The following is a 25,525-nucleotide window of genomic DNA, read 5'->3' as shown; positions in this document are numbered from 1 at the left end:
TTGGAGGAGCGGAGGTAACAGATTGCCCTCTCAGCCACTCAGCGGCAGGGGGCTTGTTCGTCCCTGGTCGCGGCGCCGATGCTCTCTGCGATCCGCAGACCTTCCCTGAGTTAACATGGCTGCGGCCGGCGAGTCGCAGGGACCCCGGTGAGGAGGGGAGGCGAGGTTTTTCCGAGACTTTGCCCGCGATCTCCCCAGCGATGGCGCTTCGGTTGCGGTTGTGGGAGTTGTTGCCGGTTTGCAGGAACCCCGGTAATGAATCTTGCTTCACTTAAACTCTCAGATGACCCCCCAGTGTCTGCACAATAAATGCATATTAGGTCGTATTTTGTGTTCGGGATACCCACCGAAAAGTAAACGGGGTAGCCGCATTACGATGATCGTCTCAGACAGCTAAGGACCAAGGTCTGCGAGCGAGGACTACAGCTTGTGACCGAACATCCCTTCTGTCCCCCTTCCCGGCGCGGAGATTGGGGGTGGGTGGGTTTGGGTAGTAGATCGTATTCTCGCGCTGTCCGTATTCGTCGTTCCTTAAGATCCGTGCGGTGGTTTCCGTCCGCAGGGTGCGGGGTCGCGGCGCTCTCCACCAGATCCACGCCGGCCGTGAAGCCTCACAGGGACCCTCTGGACAACGAAGCGGTTGCCCCCGAGTTCACCAATCGGAACCCCCGCAATCTGGAGCTCTTGGCTGTAGCCAGGAAAGAGCGGGGCTGGGGGACAGTGTGGCCCTCCCGCGAGTTCTGGCACAGGTAACGCAGGCTGCTTGTCAGTGATGGACAGCGGTGCGCGGTGCCCTGCGGAGTTCTCATCTGTTCGTTCGGCGCACGGGCCAGGTGCTGCTGGGGACTCTCAGGAGCCCGACTGCGGAGGGCAGGGGGGCAAGCAAGAAATAAATAGGTGTCACGGAGAAAATCTAAAGGGGATGATGTAGAATGGGGGGCTGACTGTGTTGCCTACTAAGGCCCCCCTGAAAGATAGGAAGAAGCCAGACTATCTGCCAAGAAGAGCCTTCCCAGCAGAGGAAACAGCTAGGGTGGGAATGAGCTTGCTGTGTTTGGGAACTAAAGGGCCTGCGTACTTGGAGCCCAGTGGGCAAAGTGGCGAAGGGTGTAAGATGGAAATGGAGGGGGAGGTAGGAGACACATCGTTAGCGCTGTAAGGGAAGTAAGCATTACAGACTTCGCTTTCACTGCAGTGGGATTTTAGGAGAGGATTTGAAGTTTGAGCCTGAATGCAAGATCATTGTGATTGCCTTGGGGAGAAGTTTAAGGGGGCAAGAGTAGAAGTAGGAAGACCAGTCAGGAGTCTGTTCGTTATTGAACACTTTCTATTTGCCAGGCGCTATGCTAGTTGCTTTATGTGTTTTTTCTCATTTGATTCTTAAAACTACTTTATGTAGCAGGTACAATAATTTTCCCCATATGAGGATGAGTTAAAAATCATAACAGTGTGACAGATTTGTTCAGCAAACATTAGGCCAATATTAGCTCATGGGCATTGTGCTCGATGCAAGCGATGCAAAGATGAAGTAGATGTCATGTCAGCCCGTCAGCAAAAGTTTTAACAGTTTTGTAGTGGAAGACGGAATAGGGATAATCAAGTGTGACAGTCACTCTGATGCGTGTTTACTTAGTGAGTACAGAGAGGAGTCAAAGAAAGGAGTAGGCAGTTCAGTTCTAAATAATCTAGCTTTTAAGTCTAAAATTCTTTCCCACACTTAACCTATTACTTTTACCTAATATTTGAATCATTTAAATAATTAGAAAACTATTTCCCCCTTTTTTTTCCTATCTGCCCTATTGGCAGTATTATCAGTATAGAATTTTGGCATTTACAGTACCAAGTGACCTTAGAGGTGATGAGTCCGTCCCCTTTTTTTAACAAATGGTTTAAGTCAAGGATCAGCAAACTATGGCCCATGGGCCAATGCTGGCTTGCAAGCTAAACATTTTTACGTTTTCTTTAAAAGGTTGAAAACAATCTAAAGAATAATATTTTGTGCCATGTGAAAATTACATCAAGTTCAAATTTCATTATCCACAAAGCAAGTTGTACTGGAACACACTCGTTGTCACCTGGCTGTTGTAGTGCTGCTGTAACTGAGTGGAGCAGTCGCGACAGAGACCAGATGGCCCACAGAGCCCAAAATCTTTACTCTCTGACCCTTCACAGAAACACTTTGTTGATCCCTTAAGTTTAAGAAATTGTGATTTTTACTAGGGATCCTGGCAAGACCAGGAGTAGAACCCACATTTCTAAATCTAATGCTCTTTTTCCTATTTCACACTAAGAATCTTAGTGTAATCTCTAATTCCAGTGTTTTTTTTAATTGAGCTTAATTTTTAAATGTGTGATATATATACACGTGTTATAAAATCCAAAGGAATACTGTTTCTTATATGATCTTCTAGGGATAATCTATGCACATAAGTATAAATTGTAGTTTTTAAATCATAAATCTTAGCACACGTATACTGTTCTGCATCCCCCATAAAAATATGTCTTGGACGTCCTTTGTGTTGGTTAGGGACATTGGCTCTGGAGCCAGACCCCTGGACTTCAATCCCAGCTCCATTACTTACCATTGGTTGTCATCTTGCTAAAGTTACTTAACCTTTCTCTGTCAGTTTCTGCAGCCTAAAAAAAATTGAAAATAATAAGGGATCATTTTGAAACATGAGCTATACCTATAAATAGTTAGGACAGTGCCTGGCACAGTAAGTCCTCAATAAATGTTAGCATCATCATAGTCATAAAGTGCTACTTCATTCTTTTTAGAAACTGTTGAATACCATTGCGTGGATGGTTTGGTTAACTGGCTCCCTATTGATGGTCATCTTTTATGATTCCAAACAGTGTTGCAATGAATTGTGTTGTCCATGCATTTGATCAGTAAGATTAGGTATATTTTCATGGGTTTGTGTCATTAATATTCTCCTTTTCTATGAATAGTCAGTTCAAATCGTTTGCCTATTCTATTATTTGTCACTTTCTTATTGATTGTCGGAGGTTTTTTACATATTTTGGAAATTAATCCTTTGAACAATATATGTTTAAAATTTTTGTTTTATTGCTTGCCTTTTGACTTGATTTTACTGTTGGTTTTTTTGTTTTGTATCATGCAGAAAACTTTGTCAATCTTTTCTTTTACAACAGCCATATGACATGGTTTGTTGTCATATTTAAATAGGCTTGCCTTACTTTGAAACTCTCAAAAAATTCTCCCACGTCGGCTTCTCGTATTCTTACGATTTCAGTTTTTACATTTAAACTTTTGATCCATCGTATGTTTATTTTGGTGTTAGCTGGGAAGTAAAAGCATAGAGTAAGCATATCCTTACGCATCTAAGCATCAGCAACTTAGCTCTGCCTCCTCAAATGCTTTGGGAAGTAGATGCTGTATAAACAAATCTCAGCTTTCAGAAATACCGAATTTCTCCTGGATTTTTGAGGTGAGGTGGAAATGTTTGGTTTATTATTATTGAGGATGTCCTCGTAAATGCAGAGGAAAAGCACCTTTTCCTGTAAAATCCAGGTTAAGTATGTTGAAGTAAATGAACCAAAGGTTACAGTCTTGAGAAAGATTTAGGCTTATTCACCTGAGGTCATTTATCTTTAGGATTCTTTTCTGATTTTATTCTTTTCTCACCTCCTTTAGGTTGCGAGTCATAAAGACTCAGCATCACATAGAGGCACTTGTCGAGCATCGCAGTGGCAAGGTTGTGGTTTCAGCATCCACGCGCGAATGGGCTATTAAAAAGCACCTTTATCGAACCAAAAATGTGGTGGCCTGTGAGAGTATAGGACGAGTGCTGGCAGAGCGATGCTTAGAGGCAGGAATCAACTTCATGGTCTACCAACCAACTCCCTGGGAGGCAGCCTCAGACTCGGTATTTTAGTTTTCATGTACTTGTGTAAAAGGTGGTGTGTGAGTTTGCGACATCAGATACTCACATAATAATAATAGTTCTGTTTATCAAGTTCTTTCTGTGTGTCAGACCCTGAGGTGAGTATCCTGACCTGCATTCTGTTGTTTCATCCTCACAGCAGCCCATGGGTCAGGACTGGTGTTCTCCTGTTCTGTATGGAAGTACCCTGAGGCTGGCATGCCCAGAGTCACAGGGTGACTGATGCTATAGCCATGGTGTCAACCACTCTACTTCGCTGTCGTATATTCACGTCTTGTCTATATCATATTTTTAAATGCTGCTAATCCTTGACATCTCTACATTCTCTTTTCATATCTGTGACATTAAGATCTCTTTCTGAAAAACTGATGTAGCCTGAGGTGGTGCCACGGAGCATTTGCTCCTTGTTATTTTTCTTCCTCTGGGGAAGTGAACTGTTGATCGGCAGCTCACTGGTGGTGCTGACTTGATCTTTTCCTTTTTCCTGCTCTTTAAAACCAGCTGAAACGACTGCAGAGTGCTATGACAGAAGGCGGCGTGGTGCTGCAGGAGCCTCGGAGAATCTATGAAGGAAATTCAAGTGGTGCTGGGAACGGGTCACTGTAAAGCTGTTGGCTCTTACGTCCATCGGAAGAGAGCATCTGGAGGAACACCCGGCTTGGAAGTTTTAGACGATAATGTGATGGTGGAATGTTATTAGTAGTTAAGGTTATCCCGTCCTCGCCTTGTGTTTTTTTTTTAAATCAAGGGCTAAATTCTTCCCCTCTCTTGGACATGAGACATGTATCTGAGAAACGCTGTCACCAATTATAATTAACTTTTGAAGAACAAATTAAACATTGTTTATAAGTTAGAGAATAAAGGCACATTATGAACTCATCTTCTGGTTACATGGAATTTTCTCCGCCTTTGAGCTCACTGTAACACAAGCATGAGGCTGATGCAAAGCACTTGTTACCGTGTCGGCCTCGTTCTGGGTGCTCTCAATAAATGATAGCTGTTGCTGCTCAGGGTTACAGGTGGTTTTTTGATAGGCAACGTCACCATCAATCAATTTATTATAAACAGTAATGTGAAGATAAAAGGGGCAAATCCTGATCTCAGTTGGGCTCCTGGATCCTACGAGACAGAACCAGATTTGCAAGGGAGCAGTGAGGAACTGAGAATGGAGGTGGAGACAGACAGAGTTAGTGGATACTAAATTTGCCACGAAGTGAAAATTTCTTAGATAACAGGTGGAGGTTGAGGGGCATTGAAGTTGATCTAAAATTGAAGCTGGGGTAGGTGGGAATCAGGGCAGTTCTCTTAAAGGAGTTGATTAAATCAAAGTAAGGTGTTAACTCTTTCTGGCAATTAAGACGAATCTGGGGCGGAAGAACCTGTAAGCAGTTAAGGTGGCTTCCAGAGCATTTTCCCTTCCATTTTTAAATGTATACCCTATTATATATTTACGTACACGTGAAATAACACCACTACTGTCAATCTGAGTATTCAATACATTATTTTTAAAAGATAAATATGTATGCACCAACATTTTTAAAAGGTAGGATTGATTCTGAGAGGCCTTTGGAATGCAATTGTGTAGTAATCCCCTTTTGATCAATAAATACCCCAGTGGAGACATATAAAAATGGATATTATAGTTCTGTTTTCTTCCCTCATCTTAAAGATTAGTTGGAGCATCTTGCTTTGAGGACCACGGCACTAGAAATCTGTTCAAACAAGTCTAGAATTCAAGGGAGGATATAAAGAAGACTGGAATAGTGGCTTTGGAAATTGTCAAAAACAGCATGCACCTGTAAGTGATGCTGTAAGTAGGAATCTGTTCTGCAAAGAATATGATTGTGCTAGATCAGCTGTGTGCACCAAGGACTCCCAGTTTGATGGGCAATTCTGGAGGCTTTGTGTGGCAAGTTTGATACAAAGTGTTGTGTAGACAGCAATGATGCTGATAAAGTGTGGAACAAGATGGGCTGTCGGGGAGGGATGGGGACAGACCAACATTGGCAATGATGGCGAAGTTGGGAAGTGCCGATTTAGAAAACAGGCCTTGCTTCCTCCATATCCTCCTCGCTGTGCCTCCTTCAGGTGCTGTTTACCGGTCTACTTTGTCTTACCATGCACCTTAACATTCTAGGTCTACATAAATAACCTTCTTATCTTATATAGGGACTGCAAACAAATCAGTGCCAAGCAAGGTCAGTAGGCTCCGACTGCAAAGCCGGAGCCTCAGCATCCCTTCGCCCCAGCGGGCAAGGTGTAAAATCCAGCACCTGCGGGTGGGCGTGCGAGCAGGTGGCCGCGCCCCGGGGCTGGCGGGCGCGGGGGCGGCCGGTTTCCCGCGCGAGCCCTTTAAGGCGGCGGCGCGGCGGAAGCGCGTGGCCGCACCGGGCGCCTCGGCCGAGCGACGTGGCCATGGACGTGGGCGCCGACGAGTTCGAGCAGAGCCTGCCGCTGCTGCAGGAGCTTGTCCTGGGCGCGGACTTCGTGGGTGAGGCGCCGGCATCGCGGGCCCTGTGGCCGGAGCCCCAGGCCCGGTCGAGCCTGGGGCGGGGGTGGCGCGGGTGGGATGGGTGGGGCGGCGGGGCGAGGCCAGGCAGGACGGTCGCCAGGCCGCGGGAGGCTCAAAGGGGGCCCCTCCGAGGGACGGGGACAGTCCTTCCCGGGCCTGGGCCGTGGGACGTTAAGCAGCAATTACCCCTTTGACCCCACTAAGAGCCGGTGGAGCCGGGCGGAAGGAAACGAGGTGGCCTGGCTGGTCCTTGCCGTGGCTGCCTGCGTTTTCCCTTTCTCACCTCCCCTGGGCTCTTGAGCACCAAGAAGGCGAGCCGGATCCGTGTGCCACCTGCAGCATTTACAGCTTGAAGAGCAGTGGCGATGGTCTGCAGCAGGGGACTCTTGTCCTCTTTGCCTCCCCCACAGGTCTGGACATAGAGTTCACCGGCCTTCGTTCCAACCTGTCTCGACCCCAGCAGATCAGGTAAAGCGAGGCTGCCTTGAGCCCAGCTGGACGCCCTCACGGGGGCTGCTCTGCCGAGCATCCTGGCCACCCAGCGTTGCTTTTCAGCAGGCACTCTGTTAGCACGGGCGGGCAGGACAACGTTTTGTATGGGGGCTGGGGCCCTGGCCTTTGTCGCTGAATGCTGGTAGGGTTCCCTCCTTGTTGTAACAAGGGAAAATGCTGCCCCTGGTTGAAAGGTCCTGATCCAGCGTGGAGGGGGTGGCGCCTGGGTGCCGTCTCATTGCCTCTAGGATGAGATGCCTGTTTGTCCACAGTCTTTTTGACTTGCCATCCGAGTGGTATCTAAAGACGCGCCAGAGCGTTCAGCAGTTCACCATCTGCCAGATCGGTGAGTGTAATCTTCAGCCGTTTGTCATCAGTAACTGAAGGAGGTATTTTTATTGTCTTTGTGATTCTTACTCTTAAAACAGCCTTGACACCTTTCAAGGATGTTGGCTGTCATTTTATGTGCCTGTTTGGTTTTGGCCATGTTATGCCTATGGGGCCTAACACTTCGGAACAAGCAGAAACCCAATTTTCCAGTGTTGTTCCTATGCCAGAATAAATCGCCTTAAGGAACCTGTACCATCTTTCAAGGAAACGTGTGTGTGATTTGTGTTTAAAGAAAACTTATACAAACAAGATCATCCTATAAACAATTTGTCCTGCATCTTGTTTTTTTTCACTAATGGGGTTTAGAGATCTTTCTCTATCAACATATACAGATTTCTTCATTTTTAACAATTGTGTTGTAGTCCAGACTGTGAAGGTACCTGTTGATTCAGTCTCTTAATGATGCATTCTTTGGTTACCCCTATGTGTAATAAAACAAGGTTGCATTGACTCTCTCGATACTTATGTATTACGGTCCTTTTGTGAGTGTGTGTGTTTGATATACTTCTAGCAGTGGAACTGTGGAGTTAAAAGAGGTGTGCATTACAATAGTGGTTTGTGTTGCCAAACTCTTCCTCTCCCTACAAACCATCCACAGAGTTGTGGGACTCTCACTAACAGCCGTGAAGGTGCCTGTCTCCTTCACTCACTCAGGGCGTCGTCAGTCAGTCTTAAATTTTTTGCCCACCTGGTAGAGGGAAAACGATCTAATCATTACTGATTTACATCTGTAATACAAGGTCAACAAACTTTCTGTAAAGGGCTAGACAGTAAATATTTTAGGTTTTGCCGGCCGTGTGGTCTCTGCCACAACTACTCAATTCTGCCGTTAATAGGGAATCAGCCATAGATGATAAGTGAAAGAGCATAGCTGTATTCCAATAAAACTTTCCAAAAACAGGTCGTGAGAGAAATTTTACTGACCCTTGCTTTTCCTATGAATGATGGTGAGTGTGTGTGTGTGTGTGTGTGTGTTTTACTCTCTATCCTTGTCTTTTGCTATTTTTCTATTTTTCCTATTGTAAGACCTCTTTGAAAAATATGGGAAACAGCACTCAGGTATGTTTCTGTTGCTCTCCCCCTACTCTGAAGTCTTTTTCACTTGGGGTGTGGTCTTTTTAGCAGTACGGACACTTTAAAGCCATTAAATATATAAATCTTCATGGTTTTTACTACTTCCTTGGCTTAGTTTTAAAACTACAAAAATGTCACTATTTCTATGTTTGAAGAACCATTCACAGCCACAATTTAGTAATTTCAGTGTGAATTACAGTTGACAGTGCTCATGTTTCGGATCTGTCTCTTTCTGTTTTTTCGTTTGTTTTGTTCAAAGAGGTTATCCTATTCTAAAGCCAACACATTGTCTTTGGATGCAAAATACTGTCTAAAATGTTTTGTTTTTGGAGTTAACCGCTGGTAGCTAATCTTGGTCTTCATTGCCTCCACTGTCTTTCTTCCAGGATTGTCTGTGTTCTCCAGTATTGAAGGAGAGTCAAACAAGTATGTATGAAGACCTTTTGCAAAACACCCGGCTTGTGCCCATTTGTCTTCTCCACCTGCTTCCTTCCGAATTCTGCTTCAGGCTCCAAATTCTGACCCCCTTGGCCCTGGCTATTCCCTATGCTCTCCTGCTTCTGTGCCCTTCCACTGCTGCCCTCCGGCCCAGATTCCTGCTTGTCCTTGAAGTCTCTCTCAAAGCAGCACCTTTTGGGGGGCCTTCCCCGACACCCCTGCCCTGAATCTTAGGTGTCTTTTCCCCATTTCTGTTATTGCCTTCGGGGTGGCAGTTAACACAGTGCTACAGTGAGGGTGCCGTATCTCCCAGACACCGACAGGCAGGCTCCTGGGCTCAGGATGGGGGGGTAGGCTCTGCTCCCGAGGGCGGGATCTTTGCCTTTCTTCGTTGCCCCCGGTGCCAATCATGGTACAGGAAACGCCGACGTTCACATCCTCCTCCAGTGAAAGGAGGAGCCCACGCTGAAGTCTGCTGTATGAGCCAGAGTTTTAAAAACGATTTTGGCTTTTTCTGGTTATCTTTTTTTAATAGGTATGTAGCCCATTCATGTAACTTCTTTCTCTTCCCTACAACGTTTGGGATTTTGGATTCGGAATTCTCTTTCCAGGCTTCCAGTGTTCAGTTTTTGAATCAGTACGGCTTCGACTACAACAAGGTACAGCATCGGAGCGGGGAAGCGGGGAGGTCTGAGAGCTCATCTGGTCCCTCTGGTCTGAGTCCTCTTTCCTGTCCCTTTCCTCCTTGTCCACGTGAAACCAGACAAGGAAGATTTCTTTTCACTCTGCTACCCAGCACAAAGGATGCCTCTGACTAGTCTTCTTGTCTGTTCCCGTCTTTAGTTTCTCAAAAACGGAATCCCGTATATGAATGAAGAACAGGAGAAGAAAATTAAACACAACATCCTCACTGGGAACTGGAGCGTTCACAGGTGAGGCCTATAGCTCTGGGGGCTTTGCAGGTTTCTCTGTCACTGGTGTTTTTCTGCGTTTCCCATGGGTAGGCGTGCTGTCTCCAGAGCGTGGTGACCTCATGCTGTTACCTTCAGCTGGGGTGGCTGAGCGCATGCACGGTGACCTCATGCCGTCAGCTTCAGCTGGGGTGGCTTCCGTGGCATGCGCTCAGCCCAGGGCAGTAGCTCGAAGTGCTGGTGATTCCATTCCTGTGACTGAGCAGAGAAGCCTATCACTGTGTTGAGTGTGATTTTAGTGTTTAAAAGTGGAGGGGAAAAAGGAAAAGGTACTCGAAGCAGGAACTCCACTCCAGTGCTGGAGGAGGAAAATTGCTCTGTTGGACTTATCGTGAGATGTCATGTTGGCTTTCAATGTGATCTTAGGGGTTTTTCAGGGGTGAATCATGGGTAACCATGACCGTGCGGTCACACACCTTGGCTTGGACACATAGCCCCCCATGCTTGATCCTGCTGTGTTCCCCGAGGGCAGGGGCTCTGCCTTTTTTCTCTGCCCTCCAGTGCCTGTCCTCATACTTAAAACCTGGAACTGCTGTAGAGCTGGCGACAGGAGTGATGGAGTGAGTGGCAGTGTTGTGTGGTGGAAGGAGCAGGCCACCCGGTGCCAGGCAGTCCCTGCTGTCAGCTAGTTGCATCGTTTGAACAAGTCATTTAAGCTCTTTGGCCTGTACATTCTTCGGCTTTATCAGGAAGGGGGTTAAATGAGACAGGTTTTAACACTGGAATGTTATAATTATCTGGTCCACATAATTATCTTATGTAATATTGGAGTTGTCTTTGTTTTGTTTCTGTTTTTTGGAGGAAGATTAGCCCTGAGCTAACATCTGCCACCAGTCCTCCTCTTTTTGCTGAGGAAGACTGGCCCTGAGCTAACATCCGTGCCCATCTTTCTCTACTGTATATGTGGGACACCTGCCACAACATGGCTTGATAAGCAGTGCATAGGTCCACATCCGGGACCTGAACTGGCAAACCGTGGGCTGCCAAAGTGGAAGGCATGAACTTAATCATTATGCCACTAGGCTGGCCTTTAAAAATGTAGCTTTTTGTAAGGGAAAAGCAATTTGAATTCTTAATCTTCTGTTATTTTCGAATGTTGGAGAAAAGTCTTTCCTTATCTCAAAATAACATCCTGCTCTTCTGTTTCTAACACGCGAGGAGACACGCTTACCAAGGTGCTGTCTTTTCCTTATTTCACCAGCTGGTGCTTCATCACCTCTGAAAGCTGAGTTCAGAAGCCAGGCCGGCAGTAGTGCTCAGTGTAGGCTAGCTCCTGGTACCTCTTCCCTCAGTGTCCTTGTGAAACAGAAAGGGATGGTGCGTTCCTGTGAGTGTGTGGGAGAATATGGGCCAGGTGTTTGACTTCTTATTACAGAACAAGACTTGGAAAATTACTGGTCTTTTTGGGGTCGCTTTTTTTTTTTTTTTTTTTTGGAGGAAGATTAGCCCTGAGCTAACTGCTGCCAATCCTCCTCTTTTTGCTGAGGAAGACTGGCCCTGAGCTAACATCAGTGCCCATCTTCCTCCACTTTATATGTGGGATGCCTACCACAGCAGCATGGTTTGCGAAGCGGTGCCATGTCTACACCTGGGATCCAAACCGGCGAACCCCGGGCTGCCGAAGTGGAACGTGCAAACTTAACCGCTGTGCCACCGGGCCAGCCCCTGGGGTCCCTTTTCTTGCTTAGATCAGTGTTAAAACTGGTGGCCTCAGAAACCCCTCCCCCGTTACCGTCGTCCTGCGGTTCTGGTGGTGTCCTCTAATGCTTCTGCTTTCATGTGCCCATTTCCAGTTCTCCGGATAAAGACCAAATCAAGGTGGTGATTGATGAGGTGACGCGGTGGCTGGACCTGGCAGCCGAAGGTGACTGGATGACTCTCCCTGGTATTGCTGGTAAGCAGAAGGCTGCCCCCCTACCTGGGAGTGTTGGAGGTGATCACTGTCCCCTCCCAGGGGGTGGGGGCATACTGTCTTCTTCCTGTGGATCCTGGGCATTGGCTCAACAGACATGTGGTCCTTGTGGTTAGATAAAGCTCTGACCTCAATTCGGAAGTTGAAGGCTTTTCAACCTACTTTTAATGTTAAGGCTGAGGAAGCAAAGTTCCATTCAAAGCCATCGTTTTCGTCCCAATCCTGAGTGCCCCACGTACTCCTCTCTTAGTTGCTTTTGTTAATCTCTGGATTGCTCCCCGATGGTGCAAGCTGGCATCACAATGAACATCTCGAGATTAGTGGTTCTCAGCCCTGGTCAGTGGACCCTGGGCATCTCTGGGACCCCTTCCAAGGGATCCACAAGTTCAAAACTATTGTCAGGCTATCACTCAGCTACCACTCGCCATTGTCATTGTGCCATTTGCACTGCCGGTACTGAAGCACTGGTGGGTGAGCCCGCCAGCACCTCAGCACAGATTGCAGGGTAAGGTGGAGGGTCAGCCACGCTGGTAATCGTATTCTTTGTTACCGCTTACGCTCAGTTGAAAGCAGTCCAGTTTTCCTTACGAACCTCCTTGGTGAAGAAGCAGTAATCCTTCATTTTGCTCACTCTCAATCTTCGCTCATCTTTTTAAATATTGATGTGTCAAAATAAGTATGCAAAAATATAAGCATACATAAGACATTGTTGCTGCTGCTGACCGAAGCTGGTGGTGTCTTGAGGAAGAGCGCTTGTGCAAGCTTTTGAGCTGAGAGCTGAATTAGCTGCTTTTTTTTTTTTCCTTCGTGGAATAGCATTTTTACCTGAAGGAACTGACTGTGGTTATTTCATCTTGGGTGTTTTCAATCTTTTCCAAGTGAAAAACGTAAGCCTGTCACTTCAAGGAGTGTAACTCAGTGTTTGCTAGTGATCAAATTCCAGCTTTCAGTCGCAGACTGGAATTTTGGAAAACTTGTGTCTGCCACCATAAGCTTGACAGCTTCCCAATGCTGAGACCTTTCTGCTGACATCAGTGGCCACATTTCCTAGTGTCTTTTGTTGGTGTTGTCTAATGAAACGTGTGAGCATTTGGATGATTGCTTAGCCCAGCAAACCAGTGTTTTCCAAAAAACCGAGGCATGGTGTTACAAAATCACAGGCAAAAGATCCATTCAAAGGGGGAAGGTAGTCCAGTGGACTTTACTGTGCTGGTACAAGAAAGCTCATTAACAACGGTTTCCGATCCCACGTTGCAACTAACCTTTAAGAAACTACCACTCGTTGAATTTCGGCATAGTCTTGAAGAAAGCTATCCAGAATCATCTGATAAGGCTAGTAATTCTTTTCTCCTTTCCATCTGCCTATCTGTTTGACTGTGGATTTTTTCCTGTGCTTCAACAACAAAATATCACAACAGATTGAATGCAGAAGCGGTTATCCGATCCCAACCAGACATTAAAGAGATTTGCAAAAATGTAAAACAGTGTCACTCTTCTCACTGAAGTTTTCTGTTTTGGAAAATAGTTACTTTTCATAAATGTTATTTTAAACATGTTTTGGTAAAAATGTTAATGTATAATGAGTTTATTTTAAAAGAGACTTTTACAAGTTTTAATTTATGGTTTTAATTTCTAACATGGACATCAAGAGCTATAACCCACACAAAAAAAGTCTCTTGGGGGACCTCAATTTAAGAGTGGCCCCCGAGGTCAAAAACTTAAGAGAATGCTGCCCTAGATCATGCCATGACAGGCCATACCATCCCTGTCACATGGCCTTGAGGGCTTAGTCTCACCCAAGAGCCGCTTTCCCATTTGGTTCATCCATCTCTTGGGCTTCTCTTGAGGGGAAGGTGGACTGCCACTCCAGGGTCTCGGTGGTCCCATGCAAGCCCTGTTTCTCCTTGCTGCAGGCTTCCAGGCCTTTGAGGTCCAGCTGGTGCTGAGGCAGGCCCTCCCCGACATCTGGACGGTGCTCAGAGACCAAGGGGTGAGTTCTCCCCTGGGATGGGGCATCCTCAGCAGCTCCATCATTTCTCCCGCGTTCACCTGAATCTGGCCTCTGTGAATGGCTTCTCTGTCTCCTTCCTACCCTCCTTCCCTCTCGACATGAAGAATGACTTCTCGGCTTCATCCCAGGAGCCCAGGGTTCAGGGAGCCTGTCTCTACTTCTCGTTTCAGGTGGTAGTGAAGAAAGTGAGTAAACAGCATCGCTGGTACCTTGAGAACACGTCTGGGGATCGAGAGAGCTGTTGGAAGGAGAAGATTCTTCTCTCTGCCAGGGGTTTCTCTGTGTTTTTCCAGATGCTGGTGAAAGCCCAGAAGGTACGAGAAAATCTCTGTCTTCTTGGTCTTTAGCAGTCGTTTGTCTTTCTGGCCACAGATACTGATGGCCCCTTCCAGAGTGTAAGACGATGCCTTAAAATAAGTGATGCCTTGTTGACAACGGGCTTTGTGGCTCTAACCTGACTTTCACCAAATCCTGATAGATTAGCCTGGAGAAAGACCATCCGTCTGAATCGTTACTGTTTCCTTGCTCCTTCAGGCACACGGGCACTTCAGTACTAGTTGACCTGAAATTCCTGGGGGAGAACGTGTATTTGCTTCAGTGTTGAGAGTCCCAGGGTGGGCCCGGCCTCAAGGCCCTCCTGCTCTGCTCACTGCTTGTCTTCTTCGTTGGCCTTTCAGCAGTTGGGCTGCTGTCATCGGGGAGGAACGAGGGCTGGGGTGGAGTTACCGCGGCATCAGAATTGCGGTGGCTCTAAAGCTGCAGGCTTGGCGAGAGCCTGCTCCGGGTCAATGGTGTCTGTTCTTAGTTTTAAAAACTCATTTCTCTCACCTGTCGGTTTCCTCCAAGTAGCCCTTAGTGGGACATAATATGATGATGGATCTGCTGCATCTGCATGAGAAGTTCTTCAGACCCCTCCCAGGTAGGGCCAGCCCCGCCTTCTCCTTCCTCTGACCTCGGTTTGCCATCTGGCAGGGGGATTGCTCCAGGGTCGTGCTCCCGGGGTGTCCCCTCCATGTACACCCCTCCCCAGGGTCTGCATGTTTCCGGACAGATCAGGAAGCTCTGTGCCTGTTATCATTTTCCAGGAGTGGAAGATCAGGGGACTTTCTCAGGGAGAAAAACTTAAACAGTTGCATTGATACCCCTCCCCCATTGTAGAAGTTGTTTGGTTTCATTGTATAAAACTTAGCAAAATCAGAAATGTGGGCAGGAGACAAGCCTTCTTTAACCCAGCCATAATCAGCAGCACTTTTTGCTTTTCCTCTGTTGTGTTTACGTCTTCGAATACACTATGTTTCGTTTTTGGTTTTTTGGGGTTTTTTTTTTGCTGAGGAAGATTGGCCCTGAGCTAACATCTGTTACCTATCTTCCTCTTTTTGCTTGAGGAAGATTGTTTCTGAGCTAACATCTGTGCCAGTCTTCCTCTATTTTGTATGTGAGATGTCACCACAGCTTGGCTTAATTAGCAGTGTGTAGGTCCGTGCCTGGGGTCCAAACTTGCAAACCCTGGGCAGCTGAAGCTGAGCTCACAAACTTAGCCGTTACACCACGAGGCTGGCCCCAGTGTTTCATTTTACATGTGGGCTTTTTTTCACTTACTGAAAGCACTTATTTATGTCATTAACCTAACATCATTCTAAGGGCCGTGTGGCCTTGTCTTATGGCTGTACCGTCTTTCCCATGACTTGCCGTTGTTGGATGTCCAGCAGTGTCATGTAGCAGTTCAGAGCATGGACCGGAAAGCCATGCTTGGGTCCTCCTTCCTCTCCTTGTTATACGTGTGATCACAAGCAAGTTCCTTTAACATACCTATTCTCATTTTCCGTGCCTGTAAAATGGGAGGTCATGGTACCAATAATGTGGAGTTGTTTGAGGATTAAATGAACTAATGTACAGAGAACACTAGTCTAGACTAAAAGGGGTGAGAAGGTTCTGGAGAGATTTCCCCAAGAGATGAATTGATAAAACCTTAGTTTGAGCATATTGAGAGAACTGGGGGAGAATTAGAGGTCAAAGTAATAGTAATCACTCACCAAAAAACTGAAAAAACAGCAAAGCAAAAATTGCTGGGAGAACAAAAGCTGTGCAAGAAGGAAGGTCATTGGAGGACACGGCAGAGCCCTTCCTTGGTGAGTGACGTGCAGGTGGCTGTAACAATGAGGTGGAAGGAGAGAGGTGATTATCATCTTACCTGGGAGGAGTCAAGAGTTAAATGCCTAAAACTGGGGAAATCACCAGCAACATAAAGATACTGTTTAGAGAAATGGGATTAAACACCAAAAAAAAAAAAACCCACCTGAAAGTAGTTGCCTTTGGGGAGTAGGAAGTGGGAGGCTGGTGAGAAGAGGATTACAGGGGTTTTTTTTTGGTTGGTTGATTGGTTTTGCAATAAACCTCTTTAAACTACATGCAGGCATAATTTTGATAAACATCCCAATTAATAGTTCCCATTTTTTTCCCTTGTCAGAGGTCTTTACTTTCATTATAGTGATATTTAGTTGATTTTTCTTAGATTTTTCTCTGAGCAGTCGTTTACAAGTGACTTCATATCTCCCATTCCAGTAATACCTCTTTCTCCTTTTTCTATCAGCTAGCGCTTTGCAAACTACATTAACTAATATTGGCAGTAGTGTCCTCAATTTGATGAGACCCCATTTGGCTTTTACTGTTACAAATGGTGATGGCAGGATGGTTTGAGACTTAGAAGTCCTCAATGGTTAGGAGTAGGGATGTTTTCAATTCCCATTTTATTTTGTTTGCTTTGTTGGTTAACCAGTTTTGGTCACAAGCTGGGTTGGAGAACTTTCCTTCCCGTTTTTACCAACAAACTCACTTCTGACGCTCTGGGTTTTCCCTGCAGAAAGCTACGAGCAGTTTAAGCTGAACGTCCACAACCTGTTTCCTGTTCTCATTGATACCAAGAACGTGACGAAGGATATCTGGAAGGTACTGTGGATATCACTTTGGGTTAAGACATGCTTTATCTGTCCCAGCGACACTTAGCTTTCTCTCTCTCTCAAAAAAATTCTTCCTTGAACCCTTTTCTCATGTTTTACAACCAGCATCTGTTGTTTCCTTAGCACCCCTGGGGCACCATATCAGCTCATATGTGATTTTTTTTTTCTCTTTTCCTCGTTCAAGTTCCCATGTTTTGACGTATTTGTGTGTAGTTCGTGTCTTTATGTAGATGGGACAACAGAAAACTTGTCTCACAGCTTGATACATACCTAGTAAATGTTTACAGCGTCAGGGTTAGGGCGGGGGGTGAGAGTAGGGGGTGGGGTCCCCTCTTGACAAACCTTGAAAACATTTCTCCTGAACCTTAAAGTCATGGGGTTTCAACCCAGACAGCATATCAGAGTCACCTGGGAAGCTAAATACTGAGCCCTGGGCTCCCCCCGGCAGCGTCTCCTCTGGTTAAGGGGCCACAGGTGGTATTTCTAAAGCTCCCAGTGACTTCTGTTGTACACGACACATGGAGAAGAGAAGCAGCCAACTGGTTTAAATGCTGCTTAGAAGTTAAACTGAAGAACAGAAAGAGGCGTCGGATCAATGTTTTAAAGGCTTAAGCTGATCACTCAGAGTTAATTATAGTCGTGTGCCGCTTAGCAAGGGGGATCTGTTCTGAGAAGCACGTCATTAGGTGATTTTTGTCACTGTGCAACCATCACAGTGAACTTACACGACTTATACAGCCTGCTACACACCAGGCTCTATGGGACGGATCTTATGGGACCACCGTCAGCTCTGTGGCCTGTCAATGACTGATGCTGTTATGCAGTGCGTGACTGTATTCGAGAAGGGAGCACAGAAGTGGGACTGGGTTACTTGGTGCGTCTTTGTCCAGAGACGCCTTTATTGTTGTACTTCACATGTTTCTCGCTCTGATGGCATCCTGTGATGCTGCTGGTCTCCATGAGTCCTCAGATGGAGCGGAAGGACCCGGTGCTGATCCAGGGGACCAGTGTGTGCTCCTTCCCTCACAGGACGAGACAAGCTCTAAGACTCCGTGACCTGGGATTGCCCAAGGCCCTTGGGTCCTTAGGATGCTTGGCCACTTGCAGATGTGTCCTGGGCCACAGTCTGGTACCATGGAGTCCCTGTATTTCCAAAACCCTTCAAACACTGGCCTTTGAAGGAAGGTGGTATGAGTTGTGTTTGTGGCACTTTTTTCTAGCCTGGGTTATTGGGTCCTTTTTTGGAAACCCAAGGATTCTAGGTACCCTGATGTCATAATTAAGGAATAAGGCTGTATGTTTGAAGAGAAAGGGGAGGTTGTAGGAGTTAGCGTTTTCTAGGTCGTTTTAATGGCCATTTGGTGATACCTGACACAGATAACACACACGACCACAAGTATCTTATTGTCACTGATTTGTTTCCCGTAATTATAGGAACTGAATTTCCCAAGGGTTTCAAATCTCTCCGAAGTGTATGAAGTCCTCAACAGGTAAGGCAGGCATCGCTTTGGTGCTGCTTATGGAGCAGGGCTTCTCAGTCAGGGCAATTTCACTCCGCAGGACACATTTTGGTTTCTTTGGATCTGTTTCTGATTGCTGGAGTGATAGCCACCACGGGAGCAGGGTCTTATTCTTTCAGACCCTGAGGTTTCTCGTGGGCCTCCAGCAGTCCACTGCACATTTGCATGAATGAGTGATCCTGATGTCTCAGTCAGTCCTTGACCTTCCTGTAGGAAGAGCAGCTCCTGCTTCCCTCATAGGCTGGGACCGTGTACCGAGCCGCCCGCATCTTCTAGGTGGCCGAGTCCTGTCAGTTTTACTCCCTAAATATACTTAAAATTGGTTCTTTCTCTGCACCCCCATGATCATTGCCTTCATCCAGGCCTTAAGTTTTCATGCCAGTGATTGTGGGAGCCCCTACCTGGTACCCTGGTGGCTTGTCCCGCCTCATTTCCCTACTGCCCCTTAAGGGGTCTTTTAAAATGGGAACTGCCTGGGCCACTTGTCTGGTCAGTCTTCCTGGTGTTCCTGAAGCCCCCACATGTCACACGAGCTCTTTCATCGGCCCCTGCCCTTCACATGGGGGCTTCAGCCACGTGTCGCTTCTCAGAAGCACCGGGTCAGCCTTGCTCGCTGTCCCTCACTGTCTTTGCGTGCTCTACTTTCAGCTTGAAATGCCTGACACCACCCCATGTGATGTCAGCCAAGTGAGTTCTGTGGTTCAGGACTCGCCTGTAGTGCCACCTCCTCCGGGAAGCCTTCCCTCCCAAATGCCTGCAGCCTGTATCCGGGAGTGCACTGCTCACGCCTCGGGCATTGCGTGTCTAGGATGCAGGCGTGAGCATCTCTGTGTTCGTCCTTCAGGCCCCTGGACAGCAGGCTCCGAGGTCAGAGCCGGCATTGAGTTTATCCTGGTCCCAAGGCTCAGGTTCAGCGTTTGATAGATGTTCGAAATGGCCTGGTTGGAGCTTCTTGCGCTACTGTTCTCTCAGCTGTCCTATGGCCTGGTCACCACGACCTCATATGCCCATGCATAGATCTGGGCTTTTTTTTTTTTTTAAGGGATCGTGGTACTGAGGACATTTTTATTAGTGTTAACTTAAGAGGATGAGGGGAGAATGAGAAGGGAGTGTTTCCCGTGAACGTTCTTTATCCTGTTCCTCTTCTCTGATAGTGACTTGAATCCCAGCAAGAATTCTGGGCCTGTGATTATTCATGCAAGCAAGTGTGAAAAATACGGTACGTCCCCGTGAGCACTCCTGCTCAGCTGGCGGAGCACCAACGTGCCAGAGCCGAGGCCTGGGCTCCCCGTGTGGCAGGTGTTGGGAGGGGACCGTGGGGGTTTCCTCCATCATCTTCCTGTGCCGTGCTCCGTGTACCCCCTCCCTCAAAAGGGGTAATCCCAGCGTGTGTTGGCGGTCCCGGGGGGCCATCTGCTCCCCCTTGACGTGGTGGTCAGGCTGTCGGGAAGCTGTCGGGAAGCTCTCGGCTCTGTGCTCCCTCCTCCTGGGGGTCTCATGCCACCATGGGGAGGACCGAGTGACGATGGGGTGTGGGTGGGGAGGAGGGAGCACATCTCTGGAGGAATACTTGGTGGCTGTGTGTACACGCAGCCGACGCGGATGTGGAAGCAGGGGCGGGATGGTGGTCTAGGCATGGCCAGAGGGTATGGAGCCAGGTAGGGGGAGAGACTCCTTTCCAGGACTGTGTTCTCATTGCTGCCTGACTCTCTCCTGCTTCTGGAACAATGCTTCAGTTGAGACCAAGTACCCCCACGAAGCAGCATACGACGCCTTCCTCTGCGGCTCAGGTGAGGCTCGCTGTCCTTTGAAAGGAGACTCACATCTTACTCGTGATGACCGCCCCCCATCCCTAGGCTGTCCGTCTTTCTCCAGGCGGGTGTCTCCTAACGGAAATCAAGCATGAGTTTGCGTATTTTGATGAGGCGATCCGCTGGCGCCTCAACGTCTGTTACATTTCCAGCTTCTTTTTTCCAGTTCTCTTGAAAGTGGCACACTTGCTCCTGTGGAGGGTGCATGGGTGAGTGTTCTCTCCTTCCGTCCTGTGATTCCATCTGTGGCCGGGATCTGTCAGGTCCTTGCTGTAAGCCCAGACCTCTGGGCGCCTGCGGCTCTCCCAAAGAAGGGGGGATGCAGAGTGTCGGTGTGTAAAGATGGTCCCTGATGGGGCCGCAGCCTCCTTCCCGCCCCTGCCTGGGCCCTGTGCTGGTCCTGGCCCCTTAGCACTGGGAGAACTCACGTGTCAGGAGGCTGAGGCAGTGGAGTCAGGCTTAGGTTCCACCACCCGCTTCCATGCTGTGTTACCACTTGTTTTCTCGTAACCACGTAAATAACAGCGGGGTAGGAGGATAAAGCGTTCAGATGGACAAATGATGCATCCTCGGGGTCCTCAGTCAGGCTGGGGAGAAGCGTAGTGACTTGGAATAAGGCACACAGGGGCGGATTCTTAGAACCCCACATTGGAATCTTGAATGCACTGCCCCATGGTCCTTGATGCCGACAGCGCTGGGCTCCTGGACACCAACTCCACACCTGAGATGTGCATTCTGTAGCACCGTTCTTGGTGTACACTTTGTTAAATAGGATTCAGCAAGCCAGGCGAAGGAGCTAATCAGAATTGCAGTGGGTTCTTTGGGGCTGACTTGGAAACGTTTTTGGACTGTAATCTGTTGAATTGGGTACTGCCTATATTTGTCCATTTTGGTACTGGATGTCATGCATGGAAACAGTCTGTGACATGTTGATGTGAGGCTTATAACTTAAATAAGAGGTCTGCCGCCCTGGCTCCATTTTTCCTGTGCTTTGAAGCATTTAAGTGCCCTCTGGGTGGTACACGTGTGCTGGATGGTGAAGGCAGCTGACAGTGGGGGAGCCCCTTAATGCCCCGAGACTGGGCCTTTAAGCCTTTCTTTCTGTTAATCCTCATGATCTAAAAACCCTCTGGGATTTAGAGAAGTTCATAGTGACCCAGACCTGCCTGACTCAGAGGCCTGTGCTTTCTCACAGGCCTGCGCTCAGGTGCGTGGCAGTATCTGGATGGAGGCGGGGCTATGGAAGCGGGGACAGCCATCCAGAATCACGAGTGATGTCCTGTCAAGGGGTGACAGATTGGCCCTTCCTCTGAGCGGTGGCCTCTCACTGATTCTGAGCCTCCTGCTGACATTTCTCAGCGGCGGCGTCTTCAAACTCGCCAACAGAGGTGGCCACCTGGAAGCCCTGCTTTGGCTTGGGCCGTGGAGAGAGCTCTTGGGGATGGGTCAATTGGGGGAAGCACACAGACACAGGCCGCAAGACTTGTGCAGGGAGGGAGGGAGAGTTGTCTGAGGCAGCCGCTGCTGCTGTTCTGTCCCCAGGCCCTGAGCTCTGGCCGGGGACATGTGCATAACCACCTGTGTGTCTGAGTCCTTTGGGGTTTTCTCTGTCCATGTAGTGCCAGTTCCATCCCGGAGCTCTCCTTCCCTCTGTACCTCGATGTGCTGGCCCCTTATGTGAACCAGGTGAATCTTATCCGAGCTGGCGTCCCTAAGATTGTGAGTACCTTCCTTCTGTTCCTTGCTCCTATTCAGAGGCTTGGGCTGGGGAGCAGCTGGGTTCTCTGGGAGATCTCAGAGGGATCCTGACCATAACCAAGATCAGACTTGGAGAGGATGCTCGTGCCCCACTAAGCTTGTTCTTTTTTTCTTATGTCTTCCTGCCAGAACCAATGTGGACTTGCTCGGTCCTTCCTTCTCCCCTGCCTACCTCCACCCCAGACAGAGCCTTTCCTAGTGTCTCTCTCAGAGTTTTCACACTGGTAGGTTGTCAGTAGGAATCGTGGAAAATCTCTGCTGCTCTCCTCCCTGTCTTCTAGAATTTTTCTGGTCCCGATTACCCGAGTATCCGCCCTCCCATCCTCATCCTCCGTGTCAGGAGGTGGCCTGGGCTCAGCGAGCAGCAAGTCTACCGGGAGTTTCAGAATCTCTGCAAATTCGACGTCCGGCGGCTCACGCGGAGCCAGTTCCTGCTGCTGACCAACAAGTTTAAGGAGTAGGTGCCTTGGCTTCCAGCTGTCCCCTCTTCCCTGCAGCCACCCCGCCTCCTTGCGCGCGGCCGCCTTGAGCCGCCTCAGAGCCGCAGGTCTGACCTAAGAACTTGTTTTGGCAGCGCTCGCACCATCTTGAGGGAGTACCGGGGCCACCCTACCCTGCAGGTCTCCCTCTACCGGCACTGGAGACACTCCCCGAGCGTCAACTGCGTGTTACAGTAAGTGACCCGCCCGAGGCTGTCCGTCTGCCCGTCCTGTGCTCCCAGTTTGGTCTGAGTCGAGCACAGGCCACTAGCTGGTGTGTGTTGGAAAGGAGTCGTTGACATGTATGGCAAACTGAACCTGATTCAGTAACACTCAACTATTTATTGAGCATCTGCTGTATTGGGCACTGTCAGAGGGTCTGGGGCTTCGTCTGTAACTAAAAAAAAAAATCCCTGGGGGCTGGCCCAGTGGTGTAGTGGTTAAGTTCACACTCTCTGCTTCAGTAGGCCCGGGGTTCACAGGTTCAGATCCCAGGCATGGACCTAGCACCACTCATCAGGCCACACTGTGGCGGCATCCCACATAAAATAGAGGAAGGTTGGCACAGATGTTAGCTCAGGGCCAATCTTCCTCACCAAAAGAAAAATTTCCAAAAAAATCCCAGCTCTCAGGGCTCCCATTCCAGTGGGAGGTAACAATAAATAGACAGGTGTAGTGGGTGATACATTAGGTGGTAAGTGTTGATTAAAAACGAGCAGGTCAGGAGGTGGAGCTGGGGGACCTGAGGGGAGGTTGCCAGCCAAAGGAGAAGATGGGGGGCCCTCGTTAAAGACCCCAAGGAGGTAAGGGAGTGAGCCAGGCAGAGGGATCGGGGGACAGCGTCCAGGCAGAGGGGCAGCAGGGCAGAGGCCCTCGAGTGGGAGGTGCCTGGTGTGTCGAGGGACAGAGAGAAGGCCCCTGATGGAATAAACGAGCACGGAGACGAGGCTCAAGGAGCAGGCAGGTCCCGCCCGAGTGGAGGGCTGGGGGTCAGGACTGCCGCGGAGACACAGACCGTCCAGGGGTTTCAGCCGAGGAGGGACCACGTGTGCCCTGTCTGTGGTGAGGCCGGCTGTGGAGGCCACAGAGGGCGGGGAGGGGGGGAGTCGGCAAGCCAGCGAGTCAGCAGTCACAGTTCGGTTGTGGCTTGGGCTCCTTGGTGGCAGAGTGGGGGTGGTCAAGGTGGCATCACTGACAGCCTGGAGCAGGCCAGAGTTTCTGGGCCTGGGCAGCGAGAAAGGTGGAGTTGCTATTAATCGGGCTTTATAAAGGTTTTGGCTTGCTTTTTAGGAGCCATGTCAACAGAAAACAGCATTTTTGAAGAAAAACGTCAACTAGGCAGTCCTTTTTCCTTGTGTCAACTTCTGATGTTGATCACTGGGAAATATGACTTGTCTGTGTCCCAGAGCCATTCTAACCCAAAGAGGCAGGAGTTCCATGTTGGCACTGGGAGAACGAGGGAAAGAAAATGACATTGGGGGAACAAAGCCAGGACGATAGGAGGGCGACCCTGTGGGTCAGTGCTTTAGACCTGCCGGGTCACACAGCCTGCTGCATCCGGGCCCGCTGACCCGTGTCATAGGTCACATGCAGCCTGCCCATGCCCAGGCCTGCTGACCCATGTCATAGGTCACACCCAGCCTGCCCACACTCTGGCCGCTGGCCCGTGTCACAAATCACACATGCAGCCTACCCACGCCCGTGCCCACTGACCTGTGTCATTGTCTTTCAGAGTCTGTGGCGTGGTCACCACCTGGGCCCTTCTCGCGTTCCTCCTCGGGAGGCCTGGCCCCTGAACGCAGCAGGCCGCCCACAGCCTCTGTCCTTCTGTCCGTCTCTGCATCTCTCTCCAACGGCCAGCCTGGATTTTGTTTGTGTGAATCCTATTCTACTTGCAGGTGGATCTGTGTGGTCCTTACCAGGACTTTTGTTATGTCTTGAATGTGAAATTCTGTAAATACTGTCAATAATAAAGTTACCATATCCAAGGATTTCTTTGTGGCCTAAGCTTTTCTGTCTATAAATGACACAGGAGAAGTCGCCACCTCTGGGGACCTCAGCTCGTCTTCCGGAGTGCCTTATGAACCGACAGTTAGGATGGGATCTGGACACGAAGTGGACAAAAGGCCACGTCATTTCTTGGAGAGACATTAATGGCTAATTGGCTGGTAGGGATTTAGGCCTGAAAAATAGCCTTTCTAAGTTTAGGAAAGGAGAAAAGGGAAGCTAAATGCGCATGTGCGTTGGTGACGTGTGTTTTGTTTTTTTATAACACATCACATTTTCTTTGTTCACTCCTCCAGCGATGGATGTTGAGGTTGTTTCCGTGTCTTGGCTGTTGTGAACAATGCTGCAATGAACATGGGTGCATATCTCTCTTAGACGAGATAGTGATTTCATGTCCTTTGGATACAGACACAGAAGTGGGCTTGCTGGATCATGTGGCGTTTCTATGTTTAATGTTTTGAGGAACCTGCATCCTGGTTTCCAGAGTGGCTGCACCATTTTACATTCCCACTAACGGTGCATAGAAGTCCCCTTTCTCCACGTCCTCGCCGACACTTATCTCTTGTCTTTTTGATAACAGCCATTCCAGCAGGTGTGAGGTGATATCTCATCGTGGTTTTGATTTGCATTTCCCTGACAATTTGTGATGTTGAGCATCTTTTCATGTACCTCTTGGCCATTTGTTTGTCTTCTTGGAAAAAAAATTCAGGTCATTTATCTATTTATTTGGTTTTTTTTGCTAGTGAGTTGTGTAAGAGTTCCTTATATATTTTGGATATTAACCCCTTATTGGATATATAGTTTGCAATTTTCTCCCTTCTGTTGGTTGCTGTATTTTTCATTGGTTCCTTTGCTGCGCAGAAACTTTTTTAGTTTAATGTAGTTTCATTGGCTTATTTTTGCTTTTGTTGCCTGTGCTTTTGGTGTCAATTCCAAAAAACCATTGTCTTGACTTGAGATCAGTCTGAAGGAGGTTTTGCATCGCTGATGTTTTCCGTAAGTAATATAAACCATAAAACATTAATATTCACTTTAGAAACAAAAATAATGACCCATACCACAGGTGTCTACCTTGAAAGCCGAGGTGTGATCACATTGTGTCGTTTCCTCTGCAGCATCCGCACTTCACTTGGCTTCATCGGCAGCTGAACTTGACTGTTCGCTCAGCCTTGAGCCTAAGGATTCAGCGAAGCCTTAAGTTCAGTGGGGAGGTTTTCTCTCTGTAAAAACAGAAGCTTTAGTGGTGGCAGCCATCCAGATGGAGAGTTTGGGAGCTGCCATTCTG

The 25,525-nt window shown here is 48.2% G+C and overlaps 2 protein-coding genes across 3 annotated transcripts; both read left to right on the top strand.

The window, feature by feature from the left end:
- Positions 1-113: 113 nt before the first annotated feature.
- Positions 114-4,787, top strand: MRPL18 (mitochondrial ribosomal protein L18). 2 transcript variants are annotated; one of them, XM_008531465.2, is made up of 4 exons: positions 114-252; positions 563-749; positions 3,659-3,890; positions 4,410-4,787. In XM_008531465.2, exons 1-4 carry the CDS (start codon positions 201-203, stop codon positions 4,512-4,514), a joined length of 576 nt encoding a protein of 191 aa, XP_008529687.1. In that variant the 5' UTR covers positions 114-200; the 3' UTR covers positions 4,515-4,787. The 2 variants fall into 2 exon arrangements, with proteins under 2 accessions (XP_008529687.1, XP_070458800.1); XM_070602699.1 differs by having other exon boundaries at positions 118-252; positions 3,659-3,741.
- Positions 4,788-6,094: 1,307 nt separating this feature from the next.
- Positions 6,095-24,224, top strand: PNLDC1 (PARN like ribonuclease domain containing exonuclease 1). Its single transcript, XM_070602692.1, has 19 exons — positions 6,095-6,399; positions 6,831-6,888; positions 7,185-7,258; positions 8,763-8,802; positions 9,350-9,473; positions 9,658-9,746; positions 11,579-11,679; positions 13,611-13,687; positions 13,879-14,022; positions 14,558-14,627; positions 16,569-16,654; positions 18,100-18,155; positions 19,340-19,404; positions 19,922-19,975; positions 20,163-20,205; positions 21,616-21,715; positions 22,036-22,211; positions 22,329-22,427; positions 23,966-24,224. Exons 1-19 carry the CDS (start codon positions 6,324-6,326, stop codon positions 24,027-24,029), a joined length of 1,596 nt encoding a protein of 531 aa, XP_070458793.1. The 5' UTR covers positions 6,095-6,323; the 3' UTR covers positions 24,030-24,224.
- Positions 24,225-25,525: the final 1,301 nt, after the last annotated feature.

This window comes from Equus przewalskii, chromosome 32 (assembly GCF_037783145.1).
Source record: "Equus przewalskii isolate Varuska chromosome 32, EquPr2, whole genome shotgun sequence".
NCBI classification, from domain to species: Eukaryota; Metazoa; Chordata; class Mammalia; order Perissodactyla; family Equidae; genus Equus; species Equus przewalskii.
This window is presented reverse-complemented; position numbering and strand designations above follow the sequence as displayed.